The sequence below is a fragment of the Achroia grisella genome, unplaced genomic scaffold, assembly GCF_030625045.1.
Source record: "Achroia grisella isolate CSIRO2021 unplaced genomic scaffold, CSIRO_AGI_Agris_v1 utg976, whole genome shotgun sequence".
NCBI classification, from domain to species: Eukaryota; Metazoa; Arthropoda; class Insecta; order Lepidoptera; family Pyralidae; genus Achroia; species Achroia grisella.
The window spans coordinates 2,091,414-2,111,249 of record NW_026713078.1 but is presented as its reverse complement, the minus strand read 5'-3'; the positions used below and the strand labels follow the sequence as shown (position 1 = coordinate 2,111,249).

General features: G+C 32.2%; 1 protein-coding gene across 1 annotated transcript in view; it reads right to left on the bottom strand.

Moving 5' to 3' along the window:
* LOC131854315 (uncharacterized protein ZK1073.1) overlaps positions 1–15,320 on the bottom strand; it is a 48,134-nt gene extending 32,814 nt beyond the window's left edge. The window contains exons 1-2 of the mRNA XM_059205413.1: positions 15,069–15,320; positions 11,596–11,893 (exon numbers count right to left, since the gene is read on the bottom strand). Of these exons, the coding sequence (XP_059061396.1) occupies positions 11,596–11,802 (207 nt within the window). The 5' untranslated portion in view covers positions 11,803–11,893; positions 15,069–15,320. The remainder of the gene's footprint in view (positions 1–11,595; positions 11,894–15,068) is intronic.
* Positions 15,321–19,836: the final 4,516 nt, after the last annotated feature.

Genomic DNA, 19,836 nt, shown 5'->3' with positions numbered 1-19,836 from the left:
CAATATAATAATAATAATAACAACCCTGAATAATTCAAACAGCGCCATCTAGTCCCAATCTAAGCAGAGCATATGTTATGAGTACTACACAACTGATGGAATACTTAATTTCTGTGTAAATACATACATAATATACATAAAAAACACCCAGACCAATACAAAGAATCATACTCAGAAAAAAAATGTACCATGCGAGGAATCGAACCCGCGATCATCGCGACGTGTGCTAAAATACTAATAACTTTAGACAACTGATAGATATATTTTGTTCATGTATATACATGAAACAACACCCAGACCAATACAAACAATAATAAATAAAAATGCCTATGTCATGTTAGAATCAAACCCGCGACCATTGGAAGTAAGGCGGTATGCTAAACCACTAGACCACCGAAGAAGTTACATACTCTAAGATGACGAAGTGCTAATCCGATATCTAACTATATATACTCGTATTAATACGCGAAGCAAAACTTGAGATTTCTCACACTTATCGTTTACTAGCTTTTTCCTGCGGCTTTCATTTATCCCCTTAGGGGTGGAATTTATCAAAATCCTTTCTCAGGGAATGCCTACATCGTAGTAACTTTATGCATGCAAAGTCTCAGCCCGATCGGTTTAAAATTGGCAAAGTTTGAAACTTTCATCCCCTATTTTATCCCCTTGGGGGTAGAATTAATCAAAATTCTTTCTCAAAATCCTATGTCATAACATCTACCTGCATGCCAAATTTCAGCCCGATCCGACCAGTGGTTTAGGCTGTGCGTTATAGATCACTATGTCAGTCACCTTTGAGTTATATATATAGATTATATATATATATATATATATATATATATAGATATAGAGAAGGAGTGCAGAATGCAATTTTTTTTTATTATAAATTAAATCAATAAGAACATTACACACTCTACCATGTATTTGACACACACGCATATATACTCTTTTGTTTATTGTTAAAGTCTGTGGTCAAATTGAGAATAGTATGGCCTTGGCAAAATCTGTGATTATAGAAGTACTAGCTGTGCCCTTTGTTTCACTCGCGTTAAATTTCAATAAAACATATAGCTTATATGCTATTTTAATGCATAAGCTATAATATTATAAAGTTTCATCAAAATCCGTTCAGTAGTTATTGCGTGAAAGAGTATCAAACATCCATACTTACAAACTTTCGTAATATTACTAGTTACTCGCCCCGGCTTCGCACAGGTGTATATGTATTGTACTATATATAGAAACCTTCATCTTGAATCACTCTATCTATTAAAAAAACCGCTCCGTTGTGTAGTTTTAAAGATTTAAGCATACATAGGGACGGACAGACAGCGACAGCGACTTTATATACTATGTAATAATAATGATTATGATTATTTGTATCGGTCTGGGTGTTTTCTATGTATATTATGTATGAATTTACGAAAAAAAAATCTATGTATTTGTATCAGTTATCTAGTACCCATAACACGAGCTTTAGCTAGCTTAACTTGGGTCCAGATGGCGCTGTGCGAATTGTCCTGAGATTATTATTATTAATTATAGTCGTATTTCGACCATTTTCCGACCAGTAGTAATTATTAAATCGTTCGATACTCTCCTGACTCACAGCATGAGTGGTCAATTCTAATAACTGTCGTAGTAATTTACGAGCAGTTGGGTGTGTTCCAGGTTATCTAGACTCACGGTGGGCGGCTTCCAGTCGTGGGATATATCTGTCGCTTTTGTAGTTAACGTATTTACTTTCTGTTCATAAGAATAGGTACGTCTTTACGTATAAGATAATCGTAAAATCGTGACGAGGCGAAAACTGTATATAATCTGGATATAAAATAATATGTAAAATATGTATATTTATAAAATATATATTATTATATATATATACAATTCTCGTGTTGCAATGTTACCATACTCCTCAGAAAAGTCGATTTTTATGAAATTTTATATTGATATTCAGTAGGTCTGAGAATCGGCTACTAACTATTTTTAATACCCCTAAATGATAAGGGTTGTTCACCTCTGAGATTATTTTAAATATTTTTGGGCATTTTTTTGATTTTTTTATACTGTGGCGTTAAAAAATATATACAATTCTAAATTTTCACACTTCTACCACCAACCCCTATTTTTTAATAGCGATTTTAATTTATATGGCAATGGCTAGTTGTATATATATATCAGTATAATTCACACAGCGCCATCTAGTCTCAAGTGATCAAGCTAAACAAAGATTGTATTATGGGTACTTGACAACTTATATAAATACATACCTAGATATATATTTTTTTAAATACATACATATTATAGATAGAATACCACCAGACTGAAACAATTATATTCATGAATAAAAGTTTGTACTGTACGAGGAATTGAACCCGCGACCATCGGAAGTAAGGCTGTGTGCTAAATCGTTAGACCACCAAGACCTTCAATGTATGTTCATATATTTGTCTGTATAATGATGTTACACTTTAAAATGGTTAGAGGTAGAAGAATGAAATTTTCACAGCATCCATAAAGTACTAGTAATGTACTTTCACGACCATTACTGCAGATGGGGCATTCAGAGGCAAATCAGAGGCAATCACCTACCGTGGTGGATGAAACATTCGACATGCCCACAATTCGCTATAGGCCTTTATTTAAAACCGACGTGATATCTCACGGGCGAGCCTACTGCTGTCCCTGGGATGAGTTTGATTTGTTATCGGTATTTACATCACCAGATAGTAAGTCAGAACTATAAATTAACGGATATGAGTCTAGCTAACGAGCTTTAGTTGTAACTCGATTTGTAAACCATTAGATAACTCTGTTTATAAAAGGCTAATATAAGTGTTAACTGAATTGTGCTCAATAATTTAAGACATCGACGAAAGTAAAGAATTGATCAATCAAATCAATCAATCATAATATAAGAGCTTGCTTGCTAGCTTGTCGGTGGAGCTCTTGCCATTATCCACAATCTTCCATCAATCCCTTTAGTTGTTGATACGACACGAATTGATAAGGGACTTTTTTATTTAAACATAGTATATGAGAATTAATCTATAAAAAGGATAAGAAACATTATGTAACGATCAGTAGAAGCGGAGTTGTAATGAAAAATATTACAAAAACGGAGGAGAATGTGATATAAACGAAGTTGAGTGGGTCAGCCAGTATATTTATTTTTATATCAATTGAAAGTTTAAGTGTAATTTAACTAAAGTATGGCAAAATTTGCATTGACTTTTTCTATAGAAAAAAATCAAAGAAACGATTTTTGAAATACGTGAATTATTTATTTACAAAGTCCTCTCGTAAGAAATCAAATCAAATATAGATAAAGCATAAAAAATATACAACTGTTTCATTTTCTCCTTTGAAGTAAGATATTCGAATACTATTTTATGATCAAGATTGAATAACGACTTTAACGTTATATCTTTACGAGCGCATTTCAAATAACTATTCAGAAATAATGAAAATCTTTTCTTTTTAAATGACACATGATCTAAATGTAGCGAGAATTCGTTTGTGAACGCTGTTCGTGTCACGTCTACACTATAAACAATTTTGTTTAGATATTAATTCCCTTTTGATAAAGTTTTTTTTCGTACGAATAGTACGAAAAAAAACTTAAATATGTACTGTAATGTTTAATGCTGTTTTTTTTTAATATTACACATCGTCCCGGATATCAATTTCCAGATTTCCAGGCTTGTTACTGACTTACAAACTGATTATTTATAAATATATATATTACGACTTATATTTAGTACCTTATCCTATTTTCTTTTGCTACCCTCTGAATCACTCTTTTACAGTACTCTATAATTTTTCCTCCTGCACTTCAATTCCAATTTCCATTTCCAATCTCAATCTTTGCTCGTCAAATCGAGGGCAGTGGGTAATTAGGTGCTGTATGTACATTGTGACCTGATCTGGTCACAGAAAGCGGTGTAGGTATGCCGAAAACCCGCCGTGTCCCGTGGACAGTTATGCTGTGTACTTGTCTGCGTCGATTTTGCCTCTCTAATGATGTTGTCCGCAGCTGGCCTTTACAGCTTCACCGGACGATAGCGGTCGAGTGCAGATGGCATTCCAAACCCGCAGAAGGACTTATAGAGCGGCTGAAGGCCAACTCCTGCCTGACGGATATGAGTTTAATCTAAAGACACCACTAGGGGTTCGAACCTCGGCTCATGCCGTCGTAATTTCGATCCCCGTTTGAATTGGATTGGTTGATCGGAAGAGATTTCATATAGTATGTAGAGTTCGTTCACACATTGTACGATATTTGAATAACAAATTCTTCCGGTCGAATCTGAATATTTGAATTACAGATTTTTCATTAATATGATAAATAATTTGATAAATAATCTAATGTTTGGAAAACTATTGTTTAAAACCGAATATGTATTACAAAATACAAATTATTTTTTAGATTATTAAATAATTTGCTTGTAATATGTAAAGATCTTTCAAGTACCTATCTTCAGAATAAAAATATTTGAATAAATTTACACTTTTTTCTTTAAACAACTAAATACCGCGAATATGGTAGAGTACGGTTTTGTATGGTGTTCAATTTCAGATTTGAATGATGAACGTTCGAATTACAAATTTGTTAATTATACATTCAAATTTGAACGTTCGAATTACAAATTAGTTTAATTATACAAACAAATTTGAACGTTCGAATTACAAATTTATTTAATTATACATTCAAATCTGAACGTTCGAATTACAAATTTATTTAATTATACATTCAAATCTGAACGTTCGAATTACAAATTTATTTAATTATACATTCAAATCTGAACGTTCGAATTACAAATTTGTTTAATTTCTATTTCAGAATAGGCCACCTATTACAACTAACAGCTGTATGGTAGACATGCACTCGAGCTATTTATTTCTCACATCACAAAAATGATCCGAAACAGATCACCAGACACAAATTTTAATATAACGTCCTTCACCGTGACGTTAGTAAAACAAACCAAACTGAAATAACTGACGACTAAAATTAAATTGTAACGAAAGTTTAATTTTATTAATCACTAGCCCCCTGGTTCGCACGGGTGTACATGTATTATTATACATACAAACCTTTTCGAATCACCCTAGCTTTTACTGAAAACTGCGATAAAATCTAAAGATAATTTAAAAGATAGATTTAATAGACATAATGTAAGATAAACTAATTTAATGACAGGGCTAGCGACTTTATTTCATACTAGCTGTTCCCGCGACTTCGTCCGCGTGGAAAGTAACTTTATTTTTCTAAAAGTAGCCAAGTTACTCCTTATTACATCAGCTACCTGCCAAAAAAAGTCCCGTTAAAATCGGTCCAGCCATTTCAGAGATTAGCCGGAACAAACAGACCGACAAACAGACAGACAAAAATTATAAAAAATTAGAGATTTTAGAAAAATAAAGTTAAATTTCACGCGGATGAAGTCGCGGGAACGGCTAGTAATATATACAAATTACATAAATTTATACAAATAAATAATTTCATTATTATTGGTATTACTAGTATTATTATTGGTATGACGACCTCGGTGGTCCAGCGGTCTAGTACACCGCTTTACGACCGATGGTCGCGGGTTCGATTCCTCGCACGGCACAAACATTTGTATTCATGAGTATGATTGTATCGCTCTGGGTGTTTTCTATATATAATATGTATGTATTTACAAAAAAAAATATCTATGTATTTGTATCAGTTATCTAATACCCATAACACAAGCTTTAGCTAGCTTAACTTGGGTCTAGATGGCGCTGTGTGAATTGTCCTGTGATTATTATTATTATTATTATTATTATTATTACTAGTACCTTCTTGTCTATGCTAGTAATAATGGTGTCCAAAATATAACTTTGAACGAATTCACACCTATTTCGGTATACGCTTTCCTGTATTACATACATTTTGTATTATAAATTTACTCTTATCTGTAAATGGAAATTGAGAAAACATTTCTGTAGGAAATCGATAATAAAAAGATATTTGATGTTATCCTTACGCGATATTTGTTACAAGGTAGACAGAGATATAATAATAGAAACTAACAAAAATATCTATATAATAATAACAATATCTAGACAATAGTACATTCATACTAAATCGCTTAGAGGGTAGACAGAAAGAACCAAGTACCATATGCCCATATATTTACGCGCAATTGTAGATTCGATCATTGCATTCGTGGGTTCCGGAGATTCTCGACTCCTACAGACAGCAAAACAACAAATGATTCAGCAATAATCCATTCGAGTATTGTTTACATTATTATAATTGCGACTTTCAAATTGTGTCCAGACAATGACGATGCCAAGTCCGTCACAATATTGTTTTAGCTGCTATAATACAAGGAGGCAAAGAAAAACATTGTTAAGTGTAAATAAAATTGTGAAATCAGAAATAGTGGGCGAAAGTTTGTCATAATATGCTTTACCAACTGTTTAGCGCGGCTTCCCTCATGCCAATCCTATATAGAAGAACTGACATGAAACTCAACTATGATTCTTTTATTTAAAAGCAAGTTTATTAACATGTGCACTAGGTCTAATATTGCATGAAAACCCCGTGCATGGACGACTGTCGCCATGCATGTTTGTCATTTAAGTAATGAAGGATATAAAATTTCATTGAAATTGGTTTTAGATTCTATCGCGAACATATAACGCGACATGATTTTTTTAAATATTACTAGCTACTCACCCCGATTTCGTACGGGTGTATATGTACATACACACATCCACGTATAAACCAGCCCCTATCTCTAAAAATGCATTAAAATCCGTTACATAATTTCAAAGATCTAAGTGAACAGACTGCGGAAGTGACATGATATTATACTATGTAAGGAAAATATTCAAATTCAAATTCAAAAATCATTTATTCATGTAAATATCATTTATATATATATCATTTTAGCCGCTTAAGAATAACATTTTTTTTAATATAATATATTTCCCTACCGTCGAGTTCAGTATATATCCAATTGAGAAGAACTGGCAAGAAACTCAATTGAACTACTTATTTTTTAAAAAGCCAGTTTATTTACGATGTATATTTATATAGGTGTCTTCTACATATGTCTAACATTGCCATGCACGCTCGTCATTCAAGTAATCGTTTAGTGAGTGGCTTTGCTCAGTAAATATGATTTAACAGATGTTTTGACTATATTTAAGGATATTGTTGCGAACTATTTTTATACCATTATTATTATTTTATAATATTATATTGTTTTTATATGACATAAGTCATTATTACACAATATTTTACGACTATATCGGTGCCGTTTACTTTGTACGTCGTCTTGGTCACCATCCTTCACAGATATATTTTGATAGTACTGAATGAACACAGAGTAACTTCGAATCAAACTCGAGACTGTCCATACAGCTACAGCATCAAAAGGTTTCGTAAACTCTCTCAGAACGTAATCAATATCACACTCAAACCAGTAAGTTATAGGCCATTAACAGCACGTTTGCCGTTTGTTTCTCGTTGTGTTACGTACATGATAAATAAACCGCGGCAACAATGTTCATTGTCGCGACGGATTTAGACGCATTCAGGGTTTGCCGTGACGTGCGACGAAACGATTTACATGAATAAAATAGTACTAATAAACGATTATTCGACTTTTACATTGTAGTCAATTGCGTAGACTGGCATAGGGACATTGACAGCCTCTGTGGTCTTTTGGTTTAGCATGCTGCTTTACTATGGTTGCGGGTTTGATTTCTCGCACATTTGTATTCATGAGTATGATTGTTTGTATCAGTCTGGGTGTTTCACTATCTCAGTACAGGAAGAAAAGGGCGAGCACAATAGTCGCAGTGCTACAGGTACTACAACACCTGACAATGGCCCAACAAACCAATAGTAAATAACCCAATAGTAATAGTACTAGTACAGTATAGTTGTAGTATATAACTAATTATAGATTTCTACGTAAATTCCAAATGTTATATCACAAAAAATATAACAAGATATCTACAATTTTAACGCGTAATATTTCGCCTGTTTTGCTTACAAAAATATTAAACAAAGTAGCTAATTATGCGGTATGTTTATTTGTTACTAGTCGATTCGTGCAACTTTGTCTGCATCAAGTAAGTAATTAAAATTTATCATTATATTTCGCCCAATTTAAAGAAAGAAAGTAAAGAAAAAAAGAAAGTAGAAATAAAGAAGAAAGAAAGGAGAAAGAAAGAAAAAAGAAAGAAGTTGCTTAATATCTTTTTAAATTATACCCTACTAGCTAATAGGACCCCGGCTTCTCACGGGTGTACATGTATTACACATATAAACCTTCCTCATGAATCACTCTATCTGTTAAAAAAATCGCTTCAAAATCCGTTGCTTAGTTTTAAAGATTTAAGCATACATAGGGACGGACAGACAGCAACAGCGACTTTGTTTTATACTATGTAATGACGTGTAGTTCTGATGTGCAAGCTTTATTACTATAAAGTTTTATTATAATCTGTTCAGTAGCTTTTGCTTGAAAGAGTAAGTAACATCCATTCATACTAACAAACTTTCGTGTTTATAATATTAGTAACATATTGAATCGATACAGAACAAATTTTGAGGCAATTTATTGATTATTAGTCCATTTACTAATAGATATATTTATATATATGTGTATTACTAGTAGATATATTTAAATATATGATAACCATTTACTAACAGTCCCGTTTCTTTATATTTTGCCGACTTGCCACCCTGTTACGAGAGTAGGCAATCATAAACTGATTGGCATTATTCCAACACGTGAGATTGTTTTGAAGGTGGTAATGAGGATGACAGTGATGGATTGGACACCTAGGAACAATTCGGACACTTAACAAAACATGAAATCAACTGTGTTACTAATATAAGAATCATAAACTGCTGTTAAAATGTTTAGTCTGTGTACAATATTTGGGTTAAACGTCGACTGTGATCGATATAAAAGTCAACAATAACAGCTTACTAGATATGAAAGATCATAAATCAAGCGAGACGAATATTACGTGCAAAAAAAAGCTTTCAATTTACCTATTGATCGATGGTATAGCGGTTTAGCACACTGCCTTACTTCCGATGGTCGCGGTTCGATTCCTCGCACGGCACGAACATTTGTATTCATGAGTATGATTGTTTGTATCGGTCTGAGTGTTTTCTATGTATATAGGAAAAAAATCTATGTATTTGTATCAGTTATCTAGTAACCATAACACAAGCTTTAACTAGCTTAACTTGGGTCTAGACGGCGCTGTGTGAATTGTCCTGAGATTGTTATTATTTAATTTTTTTTAATTGGTACCATTTATATTGTATACCTAAATACACAAGATTCACCATAAATAAAGGTATTTACTTTTAGGTAGTTAGTTTACTAGGTTGCACTAGCCATGATAACACCTTGAGAGGTACGCCCCTTGGACACTTTGGGGTTTTAACCGGCAGGAGTTCGGCAGTACCCTTTCGTTATCGGAGTGAGTGGAGCGAGCGGATCTTCATAACAGATTTCCCCAATTAAAAATAAAGGCACGTTCACAGTCAGGTCGTGACCACGGCTAGTGCAGCATAATCGAAACAGGTAGGTTCTCCCTACCTTATATATATTTCGATTAACCCTTATTTACCATAAAATTATTCGTGTTAAGACCCGATTAACATTATAAATAATGAGTAATAAATACGGAAATTAAAAAAATAAATTATACGGGTAATTTAATTATCTAATATAGGTACGGTGGGATTGTCATTGTCGCATTTTGTGTACAAATATCCAAATAAAAAAAAATATAAAAATAAATTGTCAATATACAGAAATTAATGGATTTAAATATATTCTCATTTCTCAAGATTCAAAACGAGTCAAGGTAAACAATCACTAGGGAATACTATAATTTAACATAGACAAATGAATAAATATCTAATTTGTATTTATTAATAAGAATTGTAAAATTTTAATTATGAAATGTGTAACGATTTTATGAATTCATGTAAAAATAAAGAACGAGAATAAACAACATATGTATATGCATATTTGTAAAGACTATAAGTGGCAACTAGATAAATTCATTAAGATTACTATTTATATATTTTATATGTACCAATTTTACGTAAATATATAAAATAAATTATTATTAACATAATATTCAATTAACATTTTTAAAGTTATTAATTTAAGGTTTTTTGTTGTATTATTAAGTTATGTATATATAATTTGTAATTATAAATTTAATATCTTTGTATAATTTGAATGTTATAATATGATACGCTATATGTGAGATATTGAACAGGTAGATAAATATATGACTCAATTAACATCCCACTTCTGGGCACAGATCACTTCTCATAAGTGGACACTTTAACTTGCAATTACTATAATGCAATTAATATAATGTATTTTGTTTCATTTTGAAATTTCCGTCTCTTTTACTAGTATTACACTGTGCTCTCCAAGTTGGCTCTTACAACATTCTGGAGTTATAATACGACCCAGATTATTCCAAAAAAATTGTTCACTCAATTAAAAATAACATCAATACATATTACAGTTTATAACATCGAATTAATTACTAACAATAAACTAATCGTGGTTAGTTTACAATAAGTGCAGTGAAACGATTTGCTGCAGTGTAAGCAAAAAGCAAATATATATTTATCCCACAGTTTTCCCATTGAGTTCTACTTCGATTTTTTTATTCGAGTATAAGTTTATATAGACTTTTATGAGCCCTTTACAAATCCCAGTAGACTGTACTAAAACAGATTACTTATACTCAGTTTAACGATCATTGTGCTAAGCGTATTATAAACATAACGTTTTATGTCATAGTTTATTTGTACAATAAAAAAAATAAGTAGATAAATAAAGCTTTTATTGAACAATAATTGTAATATATAGTCTCTATATATTTTAAAAATATAAGTAATTACTTTTTATATAAAATTTCTGTTTGTCTCTGTATCTACTCTACTCTGTGAGGAATATATACTCGTACTCGCAGAGTACACTTTAGAAGGTAAAGTATGATCGCAGAGTATCATATATACAAAGAGTGAAAGCTTTTCAACCAGTGCTCATTCTAGAATATAATAACTATTCTATTGAAAAACTTTGAATAAAACTTTCGATATTACCATCATAATCTATGGAGTAACTATGGTACTTATTATTCTTTTTATTCAACTTTCTTTCAGTTAGTATTCAAGTTTGTACTCTGTAAAAAATATAGATCTCTAACGTCTCCAATAGAACGATATATGCCTATTACAGTATATTGCATTGATCCAACTTTAAACTCAAATCCCTTAATTTATAAAAAGACACGTTTTTCAACTATTTTAGGTGTGGTAATGTTTTATCTTTTTCATTTGCACAATTTTCGCAAATTGAAGGTATTTCATAAAACACTTTAATGGTCTTATGTTTTATTTTTTATGAATAAGGCAAAAAGTAGATATCTGATTTAATAGATATACATACTTCTACTTACGTACTGGGAATTAGCACTAACTGCGGGCTCAGCTAAAAGCACATTGCTTGATTAGCCACACACATCAATCTACTGCTACATCAACTATACCTGATAACAGCATTTTCTCGGGCAGGGTACCAAATGGTAAATGTGGCTCACCGGACTCAACGGTGCTGGGATGCTCGACGTCCTGAGCATGCTCAGTTTCCGCCGCTGCTCTGCGGAGAGCGACGCACGCCGGCTTCTGGCAATTTCATAGTTGGTTACATCAGCTGAGTCGACGCTCAGGCCGCGGAATAATGTCGGTCGGAACATGCTTGAGCAGGTCAGGCACAGTCCCACTCAGAATTCCACAGTGTTAACTTATTTCACGTTTACAACTTATTTTATGATTATAACAATATTCCTGAAAAGCTGATTCTATTTTAAACCAGTAAAATTGTGCATTTACTAACTACATACATTGACATGTTCAATTTTATTGAGTGTGTGCTGACTGATACACGAGTATTTTGGCCGATTATATAACGTTAATATTATACAATAATGTATATTTTTTAAATATATTACGAACTGCGACCAATTAAAAAAGAACACGACGGAACTATACCTTTAAAAGTAAAACCGTGTGTGTCTGATACAGATATTTTCTTAGTATAAAAAACTAATTTTTTTTTGTAGATGTGAAGTGATGTGGATGGATATCCAAGACGTTCTTATTAAAATTATAAATGCGAAAGTTTTTGAGAATAGATTAATCGGGATTTGTTACTTTTTCATGCATAAACTACTGAAAAGATTTTCATGAAATTTTACAGTATTATAGCTTACTAGCTACTCGCCCTAGGTTCGCACGGGTGTACATGTATTATATATATATAAACCTTCCTTTAGAATCACTCTATCTATTAAACAAAACCACTTCAAAATCTTTTGCGTAGTTTTAAAGATTTAAGCAATAAGAGACGGACAGACAGCGACAGCAACTTTATTTTATATCATGTAATGATACATCAGAATAGCACATAGGCAATAAATTTCATGCGCGTGAAACCGTGAGCGCTATAGCAAGTTCAATTATATTATTACATTATAAGCATCTTATTGTGATTCAAATATATGATATTTGTTGCGGACAAAATATAGTTGCCGAGATAAAAGCAGAACAATACAAACATGTCTGGCCTCAGTAGGCCACGCACGGGTTTTTATTTATACCCAATCTTCAATGTATATGTAAACAGTCATAAATCAAAAATTACGTTAGCTAAACTGATTAGGTACAGATTGGCTAATTGTCGACATCTTACCGAAAGATTTGTAGCCTGAGGTATAGGCTCAGTATCGTTACAGTGTTTTGAATCCATGACGACAGAGTTGTTACGCTCATTTTGTACGAAGAAATAAAATCTACTAATATTATAAACGTGAAAGTTTGTGAGTATGGATGGATGTTTGTTACTCTTCCACGCAAAAACTATTAAACGGATATTGATGAAGCTTTACAGTTATATAGTTTATACATCAGAATAACACATAGACTATACTTTAAAAAGTTATTATGAAAATTGGACACAATATATTAATAAATGTTAAGTCAGTCTACATCATGCAGACGAAGTTGCGTGGGTTAGCTAGTATCTTATATAAAACGACCTCGGTGGTCTAACGGTTTAGGATACCGCTTTAATTACGATAATCGCGGGTTCGATTCCTCGCAGTACAAAGATTTGTACAACACACACAGACCAATCATGCTTATGACTGTTTGTATTTCTAAAAACAATGTATTTATTTAGTAGTTTAGAAATAATGTAGTTGTCTAGTACCCATAACATAATCTCTGATAGCTTGGTACTAAACGGTGCTGTGAATTGTTCGGAGATATTATATATTTTGACCTGATATCCTGACTCCTTAGAGAGGACTTATACCAAATATCTCCACTCCTAAGAATATCCTTTAATTATTATCCCTAACGAGACTATGCGGCGTGCTGTTAATAAAAAAGGGAAGCACAAAAGATTTCTGTATGGGGGAAAGAGCATTGTTAAAGAGCATTGTAAGTCAACAACATTCATTGCTATGTGGATGACAGTACCGGAGATGCCTTGTACAGCGGCCATGCTAATATGTCGCAGGCAAAAGTTATAGAGTACCGGAACAAACATGTGTCTGAAATCGAAACTTCACTCCATCAAGTTTCGGTTTGGGGTCTGAAAAATTGTGTTCAATTCAACCTCAAGAAGACACAAGTTTGCGCGTTTACTGCTAAAAAAATTCCATTTATCGTATCTCTTCAGTTTCAAGACACTTTCCTTGTTGTGAAGCCAAATCTTAATGTTACCAAAATTTAATTAAACTCATCCTTAACAAAAATAATAAAATAAATAAATCAAAATGTATATCAATATAAATTCAAATAACTGTTGACGCAGACCATCACCTATACGACCAAAGGTTTTCAAAAAAAAATATATATATAAATGCTAGGAAATGACTAGTAGAAAAAGTTTTATCTTTTTCTTAAATACCAATTTTGAAGTTATCTTATCATTCTTTATCATTTTTTTAACTGATGATAATAAGATGGTGCTCCCGCCTGCGCGTACGGTATACGCTGTTGGGGCACCAGTGGAGGATGATAAGATGGGCACGAGGTCAGGTCAGTTAGCCCATCGTGACAAATTAATCAGGAGGAACCCCCTATGGAAACCATCGTGAAAAATTCTTCTTCCGTGGAGGTCAACCTGACATGGTACATTGCTAGCACTATGACCATCAGTTCACATTACTAATGTCTGGATGTATTGTTAGGAAAAATATTTCACCAACATCCTGTAAATTAAAAAATATCACGGTATAGGTGGTCTATCGGTTTAGCACACGCTTTACCTTCGTTGGTCGTAGGTTGGATTCCTTGCATGGTAAAACATTTGAATTAATTAATATGATTTGTTTGTATTGTTCTGGATGTTTCCTATGTATACTATATGTTATTATAAAAAATATATTTAACTATATCTTTCAGTTGTCTAGTACTCTTAATATAAGCTCTGCTTAGATTTTATCCTGGGTTATTATTATTATTATTATGTGCCTCAATACATTCATATATATGTATAGGGGAAGAAGCAATAATTTCTCAATATTCATATATTTATTAAACTAATATATTTTGTTAATGTAAATTAAATTAAAATTTCTTTCTTAGGTATTTTTCTTAATTTTAATTCGAGTGTTTGTTTTGTCAGTTCCTAATTAATAGTTAATATTAATATTTATTTTATTAATGTATTCCTAAATATCGAAGTATTTCAAAAGCAGACAGATGTATCCAAAAAATATTAAACAATTTGATTACTTTGTCCTACAGTTAAATAAATTAATCAGCTTTTCAGAAATAACGTAAACGTATTTTTAAGTATAGTTTTTTAAACTTTCGAATTCATCAGAAGATTAATGATGTAAATATTTATGTAATTTTGAAAAATTTAGTTTATAAAAATATTAGTTTTAATTTAGAAAAGTAAAATTTAGAAAATAGTATCCTCGTCCAAACAGCGGAGGGTACAAATCACCTTTTCCTTTCCATTTCATGTAATCCAATTAAAACGAAATCAACTTCAATCAGCACACATTATGAATGCATTAATGACGTCACAGTAAATAATGCCATAAATGCAACTACAGCGTTAATGCACCGTATTAAGATCGAGAATGCAACTTGAACGTGCACGGGAGTTCGCGCGGCAGTCGCGCTCGTTCCGGGGAAAAGTCACGAACTGGATGTGTTTCAGTCGAGACAGGTCTACGAAACCGTTGACCGTCCGCCAGAAAGTTGCACAATTATCTGACATTTAAAATCGGATCGAGAGCTCGACGGATATAAAATCGTGCGTGCATTGATTTAATCCCTGATCCCTTTTATTACGTTGTGTTCGCATGTTTATAATACACAAACAAACGCACACAAAGCCTAAATTAAGTAAAATATTAATTAAAGGACTTTGGGTAAAATAGAATAGAATTGAAAATCATTTATTCAAATAAACTTAATTTAAACAATTTTTTTTTAATCTACCGCTCATTAGGAAAGCTGTCGCAACACAAGAAGAACAAGCAAGAAACTTGTGTGTTGCTCGTTTAATTAATCCTTGTAAGTACATATTTTACAAGTCGAAAAGTGTCAATACAAACTACTAACCAGCACTAATTTATTAGGATCAAATATAAATACACAATAAGATTAAATCAGTCGTAGTGATAAGAGTGTGAGTAAATGTGACCCAGTTGACGAAAGTTTTCCTATAAAACACAAATTAAGTGAAATTTTTAATTATTAACCAACTGAAAGATGATATGATAAGAAAGGGAGTAAATAACGAGATTACTGCGAACAGGGATGAATGGAAGAGAAAGACATATTACGACGACCACAAATAAATGGGATAAGATAGAAGCAAATGATGTTAAGTATTAACCAACTATTAATTTTATGCAGTTATTTTTTTTTAAACGATGGGAGTAAAAATTAATTTAGAATGGGTAATTAGTGAGCAGTTTCATATATAAAATGTTTAGATAAAACAATTACAATGAAACATTCTGTTAAATAAACAATACAACCAATTTTTAACATTGGAAACCTTATTATAATAGACTTTAATATATTATTTTACTCTTTTATATTTTGGTCTGAATACCATTGTCTGCATTAATACAACATATATATTCGTAAACTGGAGATGGTTAGATATACTTCCTGCTCTATTTTTTTCTGTAGGCCGTAGCTATAGATATATTAAGATGCCCAAGGTCCTTTACTAATTAACGTTGTAATGGCAAAACAATACGTACATATATTTTTTGTCATACAATAAGTTGTTATCATTGAGCCAAATTGTTTGTATTGGAATTGTGTACATTGTGACTACGTTTGTAATATTTTATATATATATATATAAATTTATTTATTACTAGTATTTACATAACCTAATTGTACAACTTTACTAATGACTTTACATTCATTTATAATTTAAGAGCTTACTCTCTTGTCGGTAGACCACTTGCCACTTTCCACGATCTTCCATCATACTCTTTATAATAATATGTTGATACGATACGATTTTCTCTTTAATTTGCTTAATGTAGCTGTGCCTTGGTCTTTCCTTCCCCCTCTTTCCTAACATTTTTCCTGGTCTATTTTCTATTGTATTCAATATCTACCTTTTTTCTTTTACCCTGTGTAATACTTCTTCATTTCTTACTTTATCTTTCCAGCTAATTCTTTCCATCCTTCTCCAACACTACATTTCAAAAGCCTCCAGTTCGTCCCTTTCTTTTGGATTTAATGTCCACATTCTATACGCATACGAACTGACTCCTGATATACAGCTCACGCTAGTTTGGGAGTCAGGACTGCATCAAACTGTACAGAAATGAAGGTTTAAATAAATAAATAAATAGACTTGGTTTTCTCGAGAGACTACAGCATAGGGCATTTTTAAGAAGGCTATATTAAGGTTACTAAAGGGTCGGCAACGCGCATGCGATACTCCCAGTGTTTCAGGGCTCGAAGGGCTATAGTAACCGTTTACCATCAGATGGGCCGTATGCTTGTTTGCCACCGACCTAGATATACTGTGTTGGTGGTTAAAAACTTTAGTTCTTTTTTTATCAATGTGTCTAACATTAATAAAAAAAACTACACTACACTAACTACAGTATATCTAGGTTTGTGGCAAACAAGCATACGCTCTTTATTTTTAGTAATTCTTTATTTATTATACTATTTCTTTATATATAAGAAAGAGTATCCTTAACCCCTAGACTAAAAAAATATACTAAATAAGTTCAAGAATTCTATATAGTTATACAAAATATTTATACTTGCTATAACTATTATACTAAGAAAACTTATAGATACTAGCCTATATTTACATATCTACAAATAACATATTTAAAACAATTTAGATCTAATTAACTAATCCATACAAATCTGGGCGGATTGCTAGTTAGTTGTGCAAAGAAAACAGAGCTGACAGTAATGACTCATACATAAACCTACAATGTGACAATTTAAACGGATAGAGTAAATTATTATTGTTTATTTTATTGGTTGTTTGTTAAAAAGCTAAAACTGTCGAGAAGAAAATAAAACAAATTTCTATTTTAAATTTCACTCGCTTAAGGCTGCATGTCCACGACAACTCTTCGTATACAACTTGGCGCTATGAAAATATCTTACTAATATTACAAACACTAAATTTGGTGGGTATGCCAGATTTTTTTTTCGCAATTAGCAAACGCTTAAATAGGCAAAAAAATACGGGAATTAAGTTTTTTACCCGGGACAAATTATCAAAAGACAAATTGTCTAGCGTAGATCGATCGATTTTAATCGTATTCGAATCGTGCTCCGTTTTTTATTATTAAAACAAATTACGTTTTAGAAGTATACGTAACTAAAAAACTTGATTTTCACCAAAGGCAAGATCTATCTCTAGCTCATTCATATTGAAAATTCAATAGAGTACAAATTCATTAAAAAAATGTGCGATACATTTGAATTATTTAACTTTAATAATACAGAGTAAGCAGAATATAGCGGAATGTAAATATTACTGCTGATGGATATGACTTTAGTCTGAGGGCACCGCTAGGGGTTCAAAACTTAGGCCGTCGATTTCGATCCCCATTTCAACTGGACGGGAGGTCGATCGGAGGGGAATTCTTATTGAGTGGACGCACTCCTCTTAAACGTTCAGGGCACTTTGGCAAGTGAGTTTGTTGACGCGGCCGCGTGCCTTGTAGTACGACTACCCAAGTGTCACTCTAAAACGGGAGTCATTTGTTACAATGACTGCCACCTCTGTGATATTAAAAAATAATCGATATGCGTTTACGCCAAAGGCATACAGACAACCTCGGTGGTATAGTGGTTTAGCACACCGCTTGACTTCCGACGGTCGCGGGTTTGATTTTTCGCACGATGCAAACATTTGTATTCATGAGTATGATCGTTTATATATTTACAAAAAATACATATAAGTATTTATATAAGTTGTCTAGTACCCATAACACGAGCTCTGATGACCGTGGGACTAGATGGCGCTGTGTTAATTGTCCAGGGTTATTTATTTATTTATATATTATTATAAATAATTTTAACAGATGAACACCGAAGAATAAATTGGATTACATCTGTATCATATATGTGAGTGATCTATAGCTTGTTGTACAGCGTTTTTAACAGTGAAACCTGAAGGAATATGATTGTTAGTATTATGGGTTAATGACCCGACTGTTAACAAAATACCATATCAGCTTAACCTCCACGTAGTCCCACCTGAAGCTATCGTGGTAAATTAACTGACTAACTACCTGAACTGAATTCATGCTCATTTTAGCTTCCGCTACTGATGCCCCGCCAGCGTATACCGTGAGCGCATGCTGGTGCACCATTCCATTATAATCCATAAAAAAAAACACTAAAACTATTTTTATAGATTCACTATTATCACTGTTATACTTGAATATAATATCATAATTTCGAGTAAATACATTTATACAAAAAAAAAATACTTGGTATTTAATGCAAAAATTAACATAAATCTAAGAATTATGAAATTTATTTATTTCTTTACGTTGCGTTATATAATTATGGTATACTAACTAATCCCGCGACTTCGTCTCTAAAAAAAATCTAGAATAAAAGTAGCCTAAGTTACTCCTAAGTTCCAACTTTATCATCCATAAAAAAAACCACTAAAATTATTTTTATAGATTCACTATTATCACTGTTATACTTGAATATATTATCATAATTTCAAGTAAATACAGTTATACCGTAAAAAAAATCCCCTGATATTTAATGCAAAAATTAATATGAATCTACGAATTATGAAATTTATTTCTTTACGTTGCGTTACACAATTATGGTATACTAACTGACCCTGCGACTTCGTCTAAAATAAAAAAAAATCTAGAATAAAAGTAGCCTAAGTTACTCCTTATGGCTTTAAAATAGTATATTAGCTGACCCCGCGACTACGTCTAATATAAAATATTTTTTCTAAAATAAAAGTAGCCTATATGGAAGAGATGCAGACGTTCTAAATATTACTGATCTACATCTTGCATTTTATAGGCTTTTTGTTAAAGCATTCTTCGATTTTGTAACAGGCTTATTTGTTTTAACCAGATATAATTACTCACCCTTTCAATACAAGGTCTTCGGCGACGGAAAAAATCTGATATTCCACACAAATACATAGTTCAAACACAGAATTAAAACAAATATCAGAGTTATTATTTAAATTACACAAACACACTATTTGTCTACAC